Below are 18,309 nucleotides of genomic sequence, written 5' to 3' on the forward strand. Positions count from 1 at the left end.
GACACAACATCTTTGTTTTGTATGTGGTGCTGAGGATCCAATGCGTGGTGCTCAGGATCCAATGAGGGGCGCACGCATGCCAGGTGAGCACGCTACCGCTTGAGCCACATCCCCAGCCCCTTAATTGCCTCTTTGTAGTCTGTCTTCTAGTACTGCATCATTGAAGTAGTGGATTTTATCCTCTTCAAATAATTTATCTATGCATATTCAAAACGGGAAAATCATTTCTGTTTCTCTGCATTTTATGTACCGTTATGTAAAAGCTACATTAGATCTTAGAATACCTCTGCCTTTGTTCAGGCTTTAAAGTTTATTTTTATTGCATAAGGGTCACTGGCATCCTTTGACTTTCTTTGAGTCATTGTGCTGAACATAAAACTAGTGCATTCATAGAGAAGCCTGCTCTTACTATTACCACTTCCTGCACTGCTACTAAAGAGTTTATTAAGTGCCAAGCAGGACCCAAATACATGCCAATGCTCTCATACTCTGTGTGTGTGTACACATAGCAAATGTCATACATAGGACTGGGGATGCAGCGCAAGGAGAGAGCACTTGCCTTGCGTGTTTGAGTCCCTGGGTTCAATCCCCAGCACTGTCAAAAAATATGTAATTTATTCTTTAAATATGCTTAGAAAGTATTGTTATTAGTAGCAGTAGTACTGGGGTCTACTTGTACTGGGACACTTTATCACTTTAGCCACATCCTCGGCCCCTTTTATTTTTAATTTTGAGACAGTCTCACTGAATTCCTTAGGCCCTTGCTAAATTGCTGAAGCTAGCCTCTCACTGGTGATCCTCATGCCTTAGCCTCCTGAGTCACTGGGATTACAGATGTGCACCATAGTTCCCAGCCAGAAAGTATTAATATCATATCCATTTTGAGGTTGAGGAACTTTTTGAGGGCATACAGCTCATGAATGTAAATCTGTGATTCTAATCTAGATTTGTGGATTTTAATATCTGCATTGCTACCTGCAAAACTATGCTACCGTATTGCTTCCCTGCATACACCTAAATTGTACCATGTTCTGGATTTTGTTCTTGATTTTCTATTAAGTAGCTGAGGCCAAGATTTTACTTAACTTTAAAAAACAAAACAAACAAACAAAAAAAAAAAAACCTCCTTTACCTCAGTTTTCTATTACCTTTATTTCTGTCGTCAAGAAATAAGAATAATTAACTAATATTAAACTCTGGGTTCAGTTTCCAACACACACACACCCTAAAACTGGAAAAATAGCATAAGCACTGTTGTTTCCAAACTTATTCTTGCAGAACCTCCAAAGTAAGAAATCCTCGTTTCTGCTCATTTTACATGTTATACAGAGCTCTTTTTATAGGCTGCTATGATAAAGACCCAAGGATGTATCTCTGTAAATCTTAATAGCAGCCTAACAGCTGGGCTGTTAGTAAAAAATCAAGATAAATGGATATTTGAAGTTGTTTATTTAAATTATTTATCCCTGGCCTAATTTTACAGTTTCGCCTTCTTCCTTAATATGTCCCATTTCTTCTCACTTTGATCAGATGAGAGTTTGTAATGCTTAGTCAGCAGCCATCTGGACTGTTGTCCTGTTCTCTTTCATCACCGTAATCTTTCCCCAACCTTCTAGTTATATGGACCAGAGACTTCTGAACCATACGGGAAAAGCTGGAGTGTAACACAGTGGCAGAGTGCTGGCCAAGCATGTGCAAAGCCCTGGGTTCAATCTGCAGCACTGGGGTAGTAGAGGGTCTAGGGATGGGAGCCACATGGGTCCTTCCCTGTGTCTTTTGGCCAAATCCTTCTTTTGTATAGTGTCTCAGGGCTGAGGATATAGCTCACTGGTAGAGAACATGTTTAGTGTGCATGAGACCCTGGGTTCAATCCTCAGTACCTAAAAGCAAAACACATCTCCTTGTACAGTGTCTCTTGTACGTGCCCCATTTTTTCTTCCTGTTATCACTGCCATCATTTAAACCCAATGCAGATCTCTCTCCTCCAATTTAAATAGTCTCTTAGTGGTCTCCCTGCCTTTAGCACTCACCCTCTAGGTACCTGGCTCTTTGATGATAGAAGTGTATGTGGGTTTAGAACTAGAAGAACAACAATAAAGGAAGAGCTCATATTCTCATTATGTAGATTATTTTACAAAAATAGATTTGTTTCTTGAAAACATTTTGATTCCAAAATTTTAGACTGAGGTAGTTTAATTCAGTTTACATACTTTCTTTTGTTAAAAAAAAAGATATAAAAACCTAGTGTTCTAAATCTTAGTAAGCAGGAGTTTAAAGATATTCTGTTTTGGAAATTTAGGAATTTAACACATGTTCTTACGCAGCTAGAAAGCCAATATATTTCAGCTTACACTGAACAGGATTACTTGTAATTAAAACGTGATTATTTTTATCTTTCACAAACACTGTGCATCTCCAGATTTTATTACTCATAAGAGAATTCACATAGGGTCTCTGAAAATTGATTGCTTAGATTCAGATCCCAGCATCACCACTCAACTGGCTGAAAAACCTTGAACAATTTGCATAATTTCCTTGTGCCTCAGTTTCCTTAGCTGAAAATTGGGATGATAATAACTTTGAGGATAAAATAAACTAGAGTATATACTTAATGCAGTACCTAGCAATAAAATATCTGTTAAGCTATTGTTGTTTCTGTCATTAAGTTTCTTATGACCTGTTATAATTAATGCTCTATACTTTTCCTTTCATAGCATTTATCACAGTTTAAAATTATGTACTCACACAATAATTGAGTTAAATGCCTTTCTCCAGGCAAAGATCCCTGAAAATAGAGCCTCTTATTTTTGTTTGTCATTGGATCCTTAGCACCTAGGATGTCCTAGGCCTCAAATTCAGTATTTATTGAACGGATTAACACACTTAGGGAGTGATTGCTTTCATCTAAAATTTCCCTAAAATAATGTAATCAAAATCTTCTAGGGTTGGGGAGACAATCTGGCCCATTATTTGTGAAGAATTGCATGATTCAGAGCCTGTCAGCATGGATTAACTGCAAAGTAGATGCATGGTGTAATTAAGATGTGGGATTAATAGCAATATGTGATTAATGGAAATTAATCCTTTGTGTCAGTTTTATCAGATATATTTAGTAGCAGATACACTGTTCTTATATAAGATTGATTGTTTTTTTTTAAAGAGAGAGAGACAGAGAGAGAGAGAGAGAGAGAGAGAGAGAGAGAGAATTTTTAATATTTATTTTTTAGTTCTCAGCGGACACAACATCTTTGTTGGTATGTGGTGCTGAGGATCGAACCCGGGCCGCACGCATGCCAGGCGAGTGCGCTACCGCTTGAGCCACATCCCCAAGATTGATTGTTTAAATACTATAGTATGCTTGCCATCTAAACAATATGATTTTGAAATAATTAATACAACCTACTCCCCACCCCCACAAGCTAGCCAACAAATATGCTAAGACTACAGAGTCAAAAAATATATATGTGCCATGTAGAATGATATTTGTTCCTTTTGTTGTAGCAAGGATATATGCATTCCTTTTTTCAAGTAATGAGGCTAAGCAGCTTAAAGATTTAAAAGGAAGGTTGCTAAGACACAGTACTGACAGCATTTAAATTGGAATCACAGTTTTGTGAGATTATTCCTCTTTTGGTTTTAGAAGTAGTGGACTGACCTATAAGAGGTGTCGAATAAATATAGATGAAAGCCACTTGTGAAACAGATGCAGTCAGTCAAACACTGGTTTAGGTATGTCCGGAGTATGTTTTTGCAGGGGAGATTGTGGGAAAGAGAGATACCAGGTAAGAGGCTGTTGGTGTTTCTGGTGAGAGATGTTGGGACAGGAATACAAAGGAATGGATTTGACATATGTTTAGGGCTTTAAATCACTGGAAACAGGTGATCCAAGGAAATGTAGAAGGAGTCAATCAAGCTCAAGTGAGTTAACTCTGGGTAGTGGTGTGACACAGCAAAGGCAGAAGAGACATATGCTTGGAAGAAGGAAGATTATTTCATTTTGAATGTGTGAGTTTGAGGTGCCTCTTATAAATACCAGGTGAAGATGACCAGTACACATTTGGAATGAGTGGTAAGGGAAGAGGATGGCTTGGTGTCGAGATGAATGAGTATAAATCTATGAGTATAAATCTCTGAGAGAGTATCTGAGCTGGAAATCTGTTGGGGGAATCATCAGCAACAGCTGGATGTGACTGAAACAGAAAGTGGATGGATCACCAAAGGCGAATGTGAAGAGAGAAAAGAACAGAGAATCTCTGGGAAGAAGGGCAGAAGAGGAGGTGAGCCCCTGAAAAGTGAGACAGGAAGGGTTAGAGAAATAAACGGAAGACCAGGAGTACATAGTGTCATAGACACTATTTCAATAAAAGAGGGGAAACAGCAGATTCTATGTTTGAGGTGTGCATTCAGAGAAGAGGAAAGGGAGACAGCTAGTATAAACGAGAGAAGTTTCTATCCGTGGGGTGCAGAGAGTAGGTAGCTGCTAGATGAATATGTGAAGAAATATAAAAAGGTTTGGAGTCGTCTTCAATTTGTTTCTGGAGTTTGGGAGAGACTTGAATACTTTGATATGTTGAGGGGAAGGAGCCAGGGGACGAGTTCGAATATGCATGAGGGAGAAAAGACAGATAACATCCAGAACTGAGTGGTAAGAGAAGAGGATGGGTTGGTGTCCAGAGGAATAATAAACAGAAAGAGGGACTTCTTTCATTGTTGACTCATATTTGCCTCTTTTCTTTGTCTCCAAGGTACTGATGAGGATCCTAAGCACTGACTGCCTTGATATTTTCTGGGCAATATTATTTTTCTAGCAGGATAATTTCTCAAAAGTTACAAAAAGGCATATAAAAGTGTTCTTGAGGATTAAAAACATACCTTAAAACTGCTTTCATACCTTGCTGAAAACCAGAATAGGAATACCCTTCATAGGTTAGAAGATAATTCCATTTATCTTTCTGTTTCAATTAGCTTTTCATTGCTGGGACAAAAATACCTGAAAAACAACTTAGAAGAGGAAAGAGTTATTTTGGCTTATGGTTTCAGAGGTTTTCAGCCCATGGTCAGCTGGCTGCGTTTATTCTGGACCTGCCATGAGGCAGGGCTCATGGCAGGAGGGTGTGGCAGAGCAATGCAGTTCACCCTCATGGCAGCCAGGAAACAGAGGAAACAGAAGGGACTAGGGGGAAAGATACAGTCCCCGGAGGCATGTCCCCAAGGATGCCATTCCCTCCAACTAGGCCCTACATCCTGTAGTTCTGCCACCTCTCAAAAACACCATCAGATTATAAATCCACGAACGGATTAATCTGTTCATGAGGTCAGAGCCTTCATGACCCAGTCACTTCCCAAGAGATGCACCTCTGAACACTGCTGCATTGGGCTCAAACCCTCAACACAAGAACCTTTGGGAGATGCTTCCTGTCCAAATCATGACACAGAATTGTGTGACTCTTAGGCTCTAGCCCTTTGGCCTAAAATATAAAGTTGGTTTGTTCTTTTTTCTTTTCTTTTTTTTTTTTTTTTTTTTAGTTCTGGGGATTGAGCTTGTGGCCTTGTACATGCTGAACAGGTAGGTGCTCTGACACTGAGCCACACCCCTAGTCCCAGTTGAGTTTTGGTATAGTCAAAAATCTCAAGAAGGATTTCATAGGTTTATCAATCTGAGAAAAAAGGGAGACTGCTTAAAGAAAAGGTAGTGGTTCTGAGGCATGTTGTTTGATTGGTTAGATGAGATTCAGAGTAAAAAACCCACAACCTTCAGTTGCCTAAGTGGTTGGAAGGATATTATTTAAGACAACAGAATGATTTTTATTCTTAATAATCACAGCATTTATGAAAGGCTTATGGGCTAGGGGTGTAGTTCATTGGTAAGAGTAGTTGCCTGGGTTCAATCCCCAACATTGCAAAAAAAAAAAAAAAAAAAGAAGAAGAAGAAGAAAAAAAGCATTATAATACTAATCAAGGGTCCTCACTATATTGGCTTATTTACTCTTTATAAAACTCCTTTGATATAGTTGAAACAAACTTTGTCTTTAAAAAATTATGCAGCTCTTGGGCACCACTATTCACACTTGTAATCCCAGTTACTTAGGAGGCTAAAGTAGGAGAATCACAAGTTCAAAGCCAGCACCAGCAACTTAGGCCTAAGCAACTTAGAACTTGTCTCCAAAAAAAAAAAAAAAATCATGCAGCTAAAATATTTGGCATCTTTTGAGCAACAAAAAATAATAAAAAGCATTATTTTCTTAACATCCTATGCCTTGCTGTTTATACCACATTCCTTGAGAGCTTGTATGGAGGTTCTAGCAGGGGAGTGCAGCTACTCATATACTCTTGACCCAAGTATGGTACTTCTCTATCAGGAAAGGCCATCATCTTTGACAAAGCACACAGCTTCAGGGGAGATGCACATGGAGCAGTAAGGGAGGAAGAGGACACCAGCCACATCAGCCTAATCAACCGTGGTGACTAGTGGGGTGACCCGGGTCACATCCAGATTGCCCTCACTACCTGTACTAAACTCCTTACAATTCTAGTTACTGTGCTTGAAAACCTGGTGGAATTAGAGAAAGTCCCAAAATTTTCAGTTCAGTTCAGTAACCTTTTTTTTTTTTGAGTTGTAGATGCACATGATACCTTTATTTATTTATTTTTATGCGGTGCCAAGGATTAAACCCAGTGCCTCACCCAGTGCTACGCAAGTGCTTTACCACTGAGCCAAAATCCTAATCCCTCAGCAAACTTTTTTTTTTTTTTAGCCAAGTCTGTTGTGCCATTCTTTGTCATAAGGGATTCTGTAAAAATTATGACCATTTCTATCCTTCAATGAACTCATAGTATAGAATCCCTATAAACAGACTTGTGGATAGGTGATTATACAGGTTGAGATCCCTAATCTGAAAATCTGAAGTTCAAAATACTCCCAAATCCAAAACTTCTCAAAAAGTTGGAGATTTTGGATTTTAAGATTAGGGATGTTTAACTGGTAACACCTATATAATTATTCCAAAACTCTGAAAAACTCCAAAATCTAAAGTTAATTTCTGATCTAAGCATTTCAGATAAGGTATATTAAACCTATAATTGTATGATGAAGCAGCAGTGAAGGTCTGCAGTACAAGGTTGCAGAAAAGAGGGTCGGGAACAACTTCCCAGAAGTCATGGGAGAAAGTCATTGGGCTTTAAGCCATGATGGGTTTCATCAGGTTGGCAAAGGGACCTGGGGGATTTGAGAGAAGAGGACATATCATGTAAAATTCAGAGGTATGCAGAGAACTGTAAACAGTTCAGTGTTAGTGGGACATAATTATAAGAGGTTAAGTACAAGGCTATAGATTTCTGAAAAAAAAAAAAAACACAGTTAATTCATCAGCAACACAGACTGCATTTGTGTTTTATGATGATCACTTTGGAGGGTGATTTTGCTGGCAGAGGAGATACTACAGCAGCTTCTTTCAGATTTACAAGCTAGATACGATAATTGAGCATAAAGATTATTAGGGATGGAAAGAAGTCCGATATAGGAGATAAAGCATATCGAATTGGGTATTTGATCCCAATTGTGGGCAAAGGAAGAAGGAATTGTTCAAATAGATAGTCCTGGAAGAGCTTCTGCTTTATGAAGAAAAGCTAAACTGTATATTTCAATTTGAGAAGGGAAAGGCTGGGAAAGAATATGGTTAAATTCCCATTTTAACTCTATAAATTGAATATAAACTGAATTACCAATAAATACCACCAAAGGTCACCCCCTTATGTATGGAAAAGGTAAATGTGGCACTAATGAGATCACTTAATATTTATAAAGCAGGCATTAAGCTTAGGGAAATATAGGTCCTAATTCCTGAGAAAGTGAATGTATTGAATGTAAATTTAATTAATCATAAAAAGACAATCTTACATTGTTTCTGAGAAACTAGGTCTCTGTGAATGTAAACCTGATATTTTGAAGGTGAGTTATTCTTAATTCTTTAGTAGATGAACAGCAGTGGTAGTCCATAGATTCAATCCAGAATTAAAATGTCCATAGCCTAATATCCTGGTGATTACAGAGGCAATTAAAAGGAAAAACTGTATTGATGTTTAAAGTTTGAAGTTCTTTCTAAAATCAATTTTAAATTGATGTATTATAATTATACATAAGAGTGGGATTTGTTGTGACATTTGTACATGCACATAACACAATTTGGTCAATTTTATTCCCTAGTTCCATTCCAGTCATTGAGTAAACTCCATACTGATTTCCATAGTGCTCTACTAATTATAATCCCACCAACAGTATATGCGTTCATTTTTCTCTTTACAGTTTGATGTTCTTGAATAGTGATTCTAAAACATTTACTCTCTTAATATTCTTAAAACTTATTTTGGACAAGGAACTTATTTATGTAGCTTATTATCTAGTGATCTTACTATTAAAAGTTTATGACTAGGAACTTTAAAAGTCCATTTAAAAATGAAAATATTGATCTACTACATATTAATATTTCACATTAAGATAATCATTTTCTAAAAGAAAAATTAATAAGAGGAGTGGTATTGCTTTACATTTGAGCAAATCTCTAATTAATAGAATATTCTGACAGCTGAATTCCCACACACTTCTGCTTCTGTATTTAGTCTTTTGCAGTATCACCTGTTCTGTTGCTTCTGGAAAACGCTATACACTTGAGAACAGAAAATGTAAAAGGCCCAAGATGGCTATTTTCAAATGGTTTTGACTTTGAGGATTGCTGACAGTAGTATGAGGGCTGCTGTTCTTGAAGAAACAGATTTTTTTTTTTTTGGCCATGTACACAAAGTATTTTGTTACCCCACTTCACCCCTTTTGAAAGTAGATCCTCCTAGAAGAGTGTTTTCACTGCTCTTGTCCTGTCCCTACCTCTAAAGGTCTGCAATCTACCTACAGAAAAATGAAATCATGTTCAAGTCAGAATCTGTTAGTCTTCTGTCATCTTTTACCCTTTTCCAGTCTAATGAAGCATAAGTTTAGCCCTTGTTATATTTCTCTTCTTAATTTTCTTGCTTTATTGATAAAGTATAAATGATAAAAAAAAAACAAAAAACTAGGGTATGAGGAAGGGGAGTAAGACCATGAGATTATGCTTGGAGCCCTTTCTTTGTATCAGAGGGAAGAGAATTCACAGGACTGTGAGGAGACAGCTAGGACTATCCACACAGTATTTCCAATGAAGTGCTGTTGCCTGGATTGAGGGCCTACCTAGAGTGTTACAGAATTACCATTCGTAAGAAAATATCAATACTTAGATTTATGTCCACTTTGGAAATATGTGAGCATAAAAATAGTCTCTTGAGTTTCTCTAAATTTTGTTCATCAGATGCACCATCTTTCTCATTTTGTCCCATCAATACCAACTTCATATGAATCTGAGCACATTATGTATCTGTGTCCAAGAAGAAACAAGTCTTTTGTTTTCTTTAAGGTATCTAGAATCTCTTCGTCCCCACTGCCACCAACCCAGATATGTCCTTAGCAGCTAGTTGGACTTTAGACTTGGGACTCCTTTATTTAATCCATTCCTGATTAATTTTTTTCCAGGCATTACTATTATCATGATACTCCTTTGCTCAAAAAATATTCAGTGATACTTTAATTTGTACCATGGTACGAATCTTATTTCTACTCACCTTCTGCTTTCTCCTGAGCCCTTCATTGGAAATACCGTGTGGATAGTCCTAGCTGTCTCCTCACAGTCATGTGAACACAAGCTGCAGTTTTTACCCATGGACTTGTCTTCATGATATTACTCTCACATGGAATGTCATGCTTCTGTACTTTCAAATGAACCCAATGGATTCTTCAAAAACCAATTCAGAAAATTCCTATAAATGATTTTTACCTGACTAGCTTGTCTTCATTCTTCTCCCCTCTGATTTACAGTAGTATTTGATATGTAATCACTTTCATTAACTGTTATTTGTGTTTCAGTTGTGTTGACCTTTCCTCTCCAGATGGGTGGTTTCTTGAGAACTTTTGTTTAGAATTTAATTCTGGGAAAGACCAGGCTTCCTATGTTGGGCAACTACTCAGTGTTTTTTTCCAAAATTATTTACTAAATTATTTTTGTACTAGTTAAATTCGGTTTATCTTATACCTGAGCAGGAGTTCACATCTGGTAAATACTATTTAGCAAAATGTTATTTCTAAGTATAGTTGTCATGTGCTCATTCTAAATTTGTTGAATTTTATCCTATAGCTATTTCTGCATTTGAAGTTCAGCCGATTTCCACTGAGGTCCCTGAAGGTGGAGTTGCTAGATTTGCATGTAAAATTTCATCTAATCCTCCTGCAGTTATAACATGGGAATTTAATCGGACAACTCTACCTATAACTATGGATAGGTAAATGTATTTTTTTTCCTATGGAGGTGACACAGGAATAATGACAACTTCACATGAGACTATGGAGGGAAAAGGACTGTTGTGCAGCTCATTTTCATTTAGTGTGACAATAACTGATCTCCGAGACATTTCAAACTTAGAGAATCACACCATTAATTTCTAGAACAGGGGCTAGTTTCCTTGCATAGGTATAATTCAGACAGATTATCCTGCTGCTTTCCTTGATCATTTTGTCTAACTGTGGACCTGAGTGAGGATTTGAATCACAACCCAGGGGTTTAGGAAATCAAATTACAGTTTCAGTGCTGGGAAGAGCAGTCTCCCTATAGGCCCTGGTAGCTGCCTACTGCTGTGTCTGCCTTCCAATTTCTAGTCCCCATCTACTATGCATACATATCCACACGTGTACACACACACATGCACATACCTTGTACTCTGAGAGTATTTGGGGTTTGCTGGGACTGTGGCTCACCAGTAGAGTGCTTGCCTAGAATATGTGAGGCACTGGGTTTGATCCTTAGCGCCACATAAAAATAAATAAAATTAAGAGGTAATGTGTCCACTTACAACTAAAAATATAAATATATTAAAAAAAATAAAAAGAACTTGGTAGCAACTCCTAAAAGTTGACTTTCTTTCCTGCTTCTAAATAGGCAAAAATTGTTGGTTAAAATGGCAGAGCACTAAAATGGAAAAAGTTATTCCAAGTAGGGCTTTATCATTTTTTAAAAAAAAATTAACATCTGAGTATACCTTCATACATAGATATTTATGAAAAATCATGATTTGAAAATAAATCATACAAAACTGTGGGCCATCCATTAGTTAAATCTAAACTGGAATGTCAAATGGAACCTTCTATATAACATTAGACTGATAGATCTCACAAACTATATTGTACAGAATTATTTATATTTTAGAGATCTGTTGTGACCCAAATGAAAACAACAGAATTGAGGTTATGTTCGACTTTTGGTTTTGTTTTTTTGGTGCTGGGGATTGAACCTATGGATTTGTGAATGGTAGGCAAGGGCTGTATCACTGAGCTACATCCCCAACCCAAACTAATATTTTAAAGGGTCACTGGGTGTGCTGGCACATGCCTGTAATCCCAGCCACATTGGAGGCGCAAGAGGATCACAGGTTCCAGGTCAGCTTCAGCAACCAAGCAAGACCCTGTCTAAAAATAAAAAGGACTGGAGGTATAGCTCAGTGGTAGAACACCCCTGGGTACAATCTCCAGTACTATAAGAAACAGAATAAAAGGGTCTTTAAAGTATTGCTTATAGCACTGTAAAAAAGTGAGTGTATTGATTCCTGTTATAGGATGTGTTAAGTAAAATAAAAAATCTACAAAATGTTCAACTATTTAATTCTTCTCATAACAGGATAACTGCCCTACCAACAGGAGTATTGCAGATCTATGATGTTGGCCTAAAGGATGCTGGGAATTATCGTTGTGTTGCTGCTGCTGTAGCTCACAGACGCAAAAGTGTGGAGGCCTCTCTAACTGTGATTCCAGGTATCTCACTAAAGTGGCTTTTCAGGTCTTATTGACTCCTCAATTACTTTTTCTCCTCTAGTTGTATTCCATAAAGTGGTATTTTAATTACATCTGATTATTGCAATCTGTTTGGAAAATGGTCATTTTTATCTATTAAGGAACTCTGCTTTCCCAGGCTGCTTGTCTTCTGTTGTGTTATGTGTGTCATCTTGTTTTATGTGTCCATTCATTCATCCGCCCTTCCTTCCTTCCTCTTTCTCTCTTTCTCTTTCTCTCTCTCTCTTTCTTCCTCCCTCCTTCCTTTCTTCCTTCCTTTCTTAGATTTAACCCAGGGGTGCTTAATCACTGAGTCACATCCCCAGCCCTTTTAATATTTTTATTTTGAGATAGGGACTCAATAAGTTGCTTAGGGACTTGTTAAGTTGCTGAGGGTGGCTTTGAACTTGGGATCTTACTGCCTCAGCCTCCTGAATCACTGGGATTATAGATGTGTGCCACCATGTCTGGCTTTCCTTTTCTTTTTAAAGTACTGAAGATCAAACCCAGGACCTCACAAATGCTAGGCAAGTGCTCTATCACTGAGTTACACCTCTAGCTCTATTATGTCAAATTTAAGAAAGAGTGAATGTTTCTTTTATAAATATTTCACTTTTGGTTTTAAAAGCATAAAATATAGAACGTACATAAAAAGAACATAACAATCATCTGTTTACACCAGAGTTGTCTACTGTCAGTGAAGATATTTGTTTATAGTCTCTTATTCTTTTGTTTGTTGTTTTAAGAGAAATAATAATCAGTATGTGCACAAACAATACATATTTGTTGTAAAAAGTAATATTTATAAATTTTTTATATTAAACTATGGAAAAAGTATAAACATAAAAGTTTAAAAATACCATCCTTGATCTCAGTGCTCAGAAATTGTTATTGTTAATATTAAGTGAATATAATTTTTTATATTTGGCCATACATGATATAGGTAGGAGGGAAATTTTATAGAGATGACTATAAAGAAAGAAATATATAACTTATTAAAATGAATTATGTATAGAGATGCTAGTTTTTAATTTAAAATAATTAAACTTAAATTTAATTGGATATAAAGGAAGAAAATCTGCACTAAAGACATTTTTTGGTACCAGGGATTAAACCTGGGGACCCTTAACCACTGAGCCACATCCCCAGCCCTTTTAAAAATTTTATTTAGAGATAGGGTCTCGCTGAGTTGCTTATGCATGTGCCAGCTTAAAGACATCTTTAATAATCTTTTCTCTTCTCCCCCCCACCCCCTCTTTGGTATTGGGGATTGAATCCAGGGCCCACTCTTCCACTGAGCTATATCCCCAGTCCTTTTTATTTATGTTGAGACAGGGTCTTGCCAGGTTGTGAGACCAGCCTGGAATGTTGAATCCTTCTGCCACAACCTCCCAAATAGCTGGCATTACAAGCATGTGCCACTGTGCCCAGCATGAATGTTTATTCTTACAAGAGACATTACTTCATCAAATAGCTTTTAAGGTTTAAAAATTTTTTGAAAAATATTGAGACTGAAGTTAATAGATTATATGCTGTGCTTTAATTTTAGTGTCTGTTAGCTTTTTGGCATGAAAAATCAAGACAAAAGCATTCTCACTCTTCTTCCTCAATTTTTTTTTTTTGCGTGGGTAGGGGGTTACCAGGGGGCACTCAACCACTGAGCCACATCTCCAGCCCTGTTTTGTGTTTTATTTAGAGACAGAGTCTCACTGAGTTGCTAAGTGCTTGCTTCACTTTTGCTGAGGTTGGCTTTGAAATTACAGTCCTCCTGCCTTAGCCTCCTGAGCTGCTGGGATTACAGGCGAGCCTCACCACGCCCGTCTAATTCTTCCTTAATTTTCCACTGTCACATAAATTCTTACCAAGATCCATTGAAGTATTAAATAATGCTTCAATCTCAATTAGAAGTGCAATGATATGGGGGCTAGGTTGTGGCTCAGTGGCAGAGCACTTGCCTAGCATATATGTGAGGCCCTGGGTTCGATTCTTAGCATCACATATAAATAAATAAATAAAATAAAGTCCATCAACGTCTAAAAAAATTTTTTTTAAAAGTGAATGATAGGGATGTAACCTAAAATTTCCACCAACTGAAAAATGGAAAAATAAAATGTTTTATCCATAGCTGAATATTATTTTATTATTATTCAGAAAAATGGAATGAAGTACTGACACGTTTCAGCAATATGTGTGAATCTTAAAACATTAGGTTAAGTGAAAATAAGTCAGTCACAAAAATATCATATTAAGGTTTCTTTCACATAAAATGTCTAGAAATAGGCAAATTCTGAGAAACAGAAACTTGATAAATGGATATCAGACTATATAGAGAGAAGATTGGAGGGTGGCTGCTAATAGATATGGATATCTTTTGGAGTGTTGAAAATGTCTTAAAATTAACTGTTGTAATAGTTGCATAACTCTGAAAATTCTAAAAACCATTGAATTACATACGTCAAATAGGTGAATTGTATGACATGGGAGTTATATCTCAATAGAGATTAAAGAAGTTTCCTGTTTAGAAAAAGTGACTAAGAATTGGTGTTTTAACGGTGTTTCACTTATAGTTGATTTTTGAATTCTGTCTTTTCCTTCCCAAAGCAAAGGAGTCTAAATCCTTCTACACTCCAACCATTATAGCAGGTCCACAGAACATAACAATGTCTCTTCATCAGACTGTTGTTTTAGAGTGTATGGCCACAGGAAATCCCAAACCAATCATTTCTTGGAGCCGTCTTGGTAAGTCTTCTCTCGATATGTGAGTCTTTTCCTTAAACTTTGTTCATTAAAAAAAAAAAAAAAAGTAAAAATTTTCATTTTATAAATAAAACACATTTGGCACTTGAAATTGAGTGGCTTCTTTTGGCATTTCAGCATGTAGATAAGAGGTTTTACTATAGATAATTTTTATACTTTTCATGATTGATTGCTTGGATAGTTGTCTTTTGGTACAATTTTGGATTATATGTTACATTGTTTTAGCTGAAATATTCTCTTTGGAATAGATCACAAGTCCATTGATGTCTTTAATACTCGGGTGCTTGGAAATGGTAATCTCATGATATCTGATGTCAAATTACAACATGCTGGAGTGTATGTTTGTCGGGCCACTACCCCTGGCACACGCAACTTTACAGTTGCCATGGCAACTTTAACTGTTTTAGGTATGTATTCTTTCATTCCATAATCAGGAGAATCTTACATCTTAACATTTGCCATTTTATCTTTTTTATACCTTACTCTTGAGTTTTGTAGCATTGATGAGAAGGTGGGTAAGAAGTATAGTTTACAACGATAAATTTTAGGGGAAAATTAAATTCCTTTAGTAAGTATAGCTACAGAACCATTCTGAAGTCACTATCCTGTTTGCATGTTCCTTATTGATCTTTCCCTTTTTCTTCCTCTTTTTTTTCTTTTCTTGTGGTGCTGGGGATCAAACCCCAGGCCCCATACTTGCTAGCCTCCTTTCTTCTCTTTTTCATCTACTCACATATCCAAACCCATTCAATAATCTAAAATTTGAACTTATTGATTGCATGTATTCACAAGTGGCCTTATGTTGGGCTCAGTTAAGAAGGACTATGGGCATGCATACTTTTGATGTGTTTATATAAATGGTCTCAGTAGCAAAAACATGGAGGAAGTGGACACTAATGAGCAGTGCAGAGAGAAGGTACCTGGGTAGGTATGGGGATGTGGACAGGAGGCTCAGAATGTCAGACATCTTTAGAAAGGCAACTTGTTTCATTTGATGTACACTTTCTTGACTGTTTCTGTCATTCTGGTTGGGATCATAGGAATATTTTCTTTTTTCTTTAAAAACAGCACCTCCTTCATTTGTTGAATGGCCAGAAAGTTTAACGAGGCCTCGAGCTGGCACTGCTCGATTTGTTTGTCAGGCAGAAGGAATCCCCTCACCCAAAATGTCATGGTTGAAAAATGGAAGGAAGATACATTCAAATGGTAGAATTAAAATGTACAACAGGTGAGTTATATAATTTTGCTGCCATTTTATAAGAAATAATGACTTCAGTAATTTTTATGTGACATGATTATAATAATATCAAATAGCTAAATAATCCTGATAATTAAAACTAAATTAAAACAAATAAGAAATTGATTTAAGTTTTATATATTAACATGCCATAGATCTTTTGTATTTTGTACATGGATCATAGAAGTGTTGGTTTATAATGAAATGAATATTGGACAGTTTCCCAAACCTAGGTTCTAGCCCTGGAAGACCACTACCTAAGTTACCTCAAGCAAGCAAATTAACTCTTTGGGTGTCAGTTCCTTCTTACATCAAATAAGGAAATAATTTATTCTCTAAGAATTCCTCCACAGTTCAAACTTAGTAATTTGAAGAGTGGATTTTTATAGTATAAATATGAATTCTTGTAACATTCTTTATGCTGAGCAAAACTTTAAAAAATTTGTTGACCTCAATGTTATGCATTCACTGTAATATTGTATGAGTTAAAGTGCTTTTGTTAAGGAGTGTACTTTCTTATTAAAAGCCAGTTTTTTTTAAGTCACCTTATAGAGACTCAGAAAATATATAAGATTAATTTTAAGTAATTAGTGTAGAATGTTTTTAATTAGGGCTGATTATACAGTTTTTTGTTCTCAGTTAACTTTTGTCATTTAAAATGAGAGTATACTTAGCAATAACTGAACTTTATTTTTGCATCATTCTTGGAATTTTTCATGGACATAAATAATTTTTTTCTTTCCTCAGTAAATTGGTAATTAATCAGATTATTCCTGAAGATGATGCTATTTATCAGTGCATGGCTGAGAATAGCCAAGGATCTATTTTATCTAGAGCCAGACTGACTGTAGTAATGTCGGAAGATAGACCCAGTGCTCCCTATAATGTGCATGCTGAAACCATGTCAAGTTCAGCCATCCTTTTAGCTTGGGAGAGGCCACTTTATAACTCAGACAAGGTCATTGCTTATTCCGTGCACTACATGAAAGCAGAAGGTAAGCAATTTGAATAGTGTTTATTTATAAGTGCTGTTTGCTATCAAGGATTTGTTTTTAGAATGAATGCTGTCTTACATAAGACCCCAAAATATTTTTGAAATTTTATGGCATTTGTCTTTCTCCTTTTTCTTTTTTTCTTCTTAGTGGCATTGGGAATTGAACCTAGAGTCTTGCGTATCATAGACAAACACTGAGCCACACACACCCTCAGTCCTGTGGTTTTTTTTTTGTGAGACAGGGTTTCTCTAAGTTGCTCTAAACTTTAGACTCTTCTGTCTCAACCTACCGAGTAGCTGGGATTACAGGTGTATGCCTCTGTGCCCAGATGGCACTTATCCCTTTAATAATCTATTGCCTATGAAAGTATTTTTCTCTAAATTTTCTTTTGATGTGCACTTTGCATATTAGTATAATTTAAGGTTTTTCTGTTTATAAATAAACACCAGCTAATGCAAGACATCGCTGCCTGCTAAAAATTACAAAGTGGCATACCTATGCGTTTGAGAACAACCAAAGTATAAATTCCTTAACTGAGACTTAGACCTATTTTAGATAGAGAGATAAGTATGAACAGTGGTGTAACTGGTAAAATAATATAGTGAACTATAGATACTATAGCATATTATCTTTAAGGTGGAAAGTAAACATGATAAAATTTTCCATCTATTTGATTCTGTATATTTTGAACATTTCCTGAAATCATGTGGAATATTTTGAAAATCGAACAAGACACTACTGATATATCACTGTATAAAAGTAACAATCAAGTGAATATTAAAATTCTAATTTAGAATTATTGGTTCCATTTTTTATATCATTTTTTAAATCCCTATATCTTTTGGCAAAAATTGTAGAGGAAAGAGAAAAACTACTTATAAATCCTAGATTTCTCCATTGACTTTTTATAGAAACCATGGCAAACTTGTACAAATTTTAGTTCTTTCCACAAACAGCCTGGCTTTTATGCACTATACATTAAAAACAAATCCAAACACCCGAAGAGTGGTGGCATATTAAAATTGTCTATAGAGACAGGTGGTTTGTTGCTGCTACTGCCATTTGTTTTTTGCACTTTGAAGTAGTGTTTTGAAAAGGAATATTTTGAATGTAAATCAGAGGTCATAGAAGCCAGAAGAATGGAAGTCTGATAACTGAGCATGTTGGAGTATGTTAATTCCCTCTTTAGTGATTTAGGAAGGTAAAAGGAAGGCTGGTTTGGTGGAGTCCACTCTTGTTCGCTATTATGGTTGTTTCATTAGAGCCTCTGCATGCGGCTCAGTGGTCTATTCAGGAACAAACAAGGCTTTTTAATTCGAACTCAAGGACCTTGTTTGGTAGGTCAGAAATCGTACTATGCAGTTCCTAATTAACGAGCCATTAGCCAGTCTGTTGTGAAATGCCTGTAATCTTGTCTAATT

General features: G+C 36.4%; 1 protein-coding gene across 1 annotated transcript in view; it reads left to right on the plus strand.

The window, feature by feature from the left end:
- PRTG (protogenin) overlaps positions 1-18,309 on the plus strand; it is a 133,186-nt gene that overhangs the window by 50,458 nt on the left and 64,419 nt on the right. The window contains exons 3-8 of the mRNA XM_081290211.1: positions 10,215-10,359; positions 11,748-11,881; positions 14,501-14,638; positions 14,905-15,063; positions 15,725-15,884; positions 16,641-16,888. Of these exons, the coding sequence (XP_081146337.1) occupies positions 10,215-10,359; positions 11,748-11,881; positions 14,501-14,638; positions 14,905-15,063; positions 15,725-15,884; positions 16,641-16,888 (984 nt within the window). The remainder of the gene's footprint in view (positions 1-10,214; positions 10,360-11,747; positions 11,882-14,500; positions 14,639-14,904; positions 15,064-15,724; positions 15,885-16,640; positions 16,889-18,309) is intronic.

This window comes from Spermophilus citellus, assembly GCF_964194105.1.
Source record: "Spermophilus citellus genome assembly, chromosome: 4".
Lineage (NCBI taxonomy): Eukaryota > Metazoa > Chordata > Mammalia > Rodentia > Sciuridae > Spermophilus > Spermophilus citellus.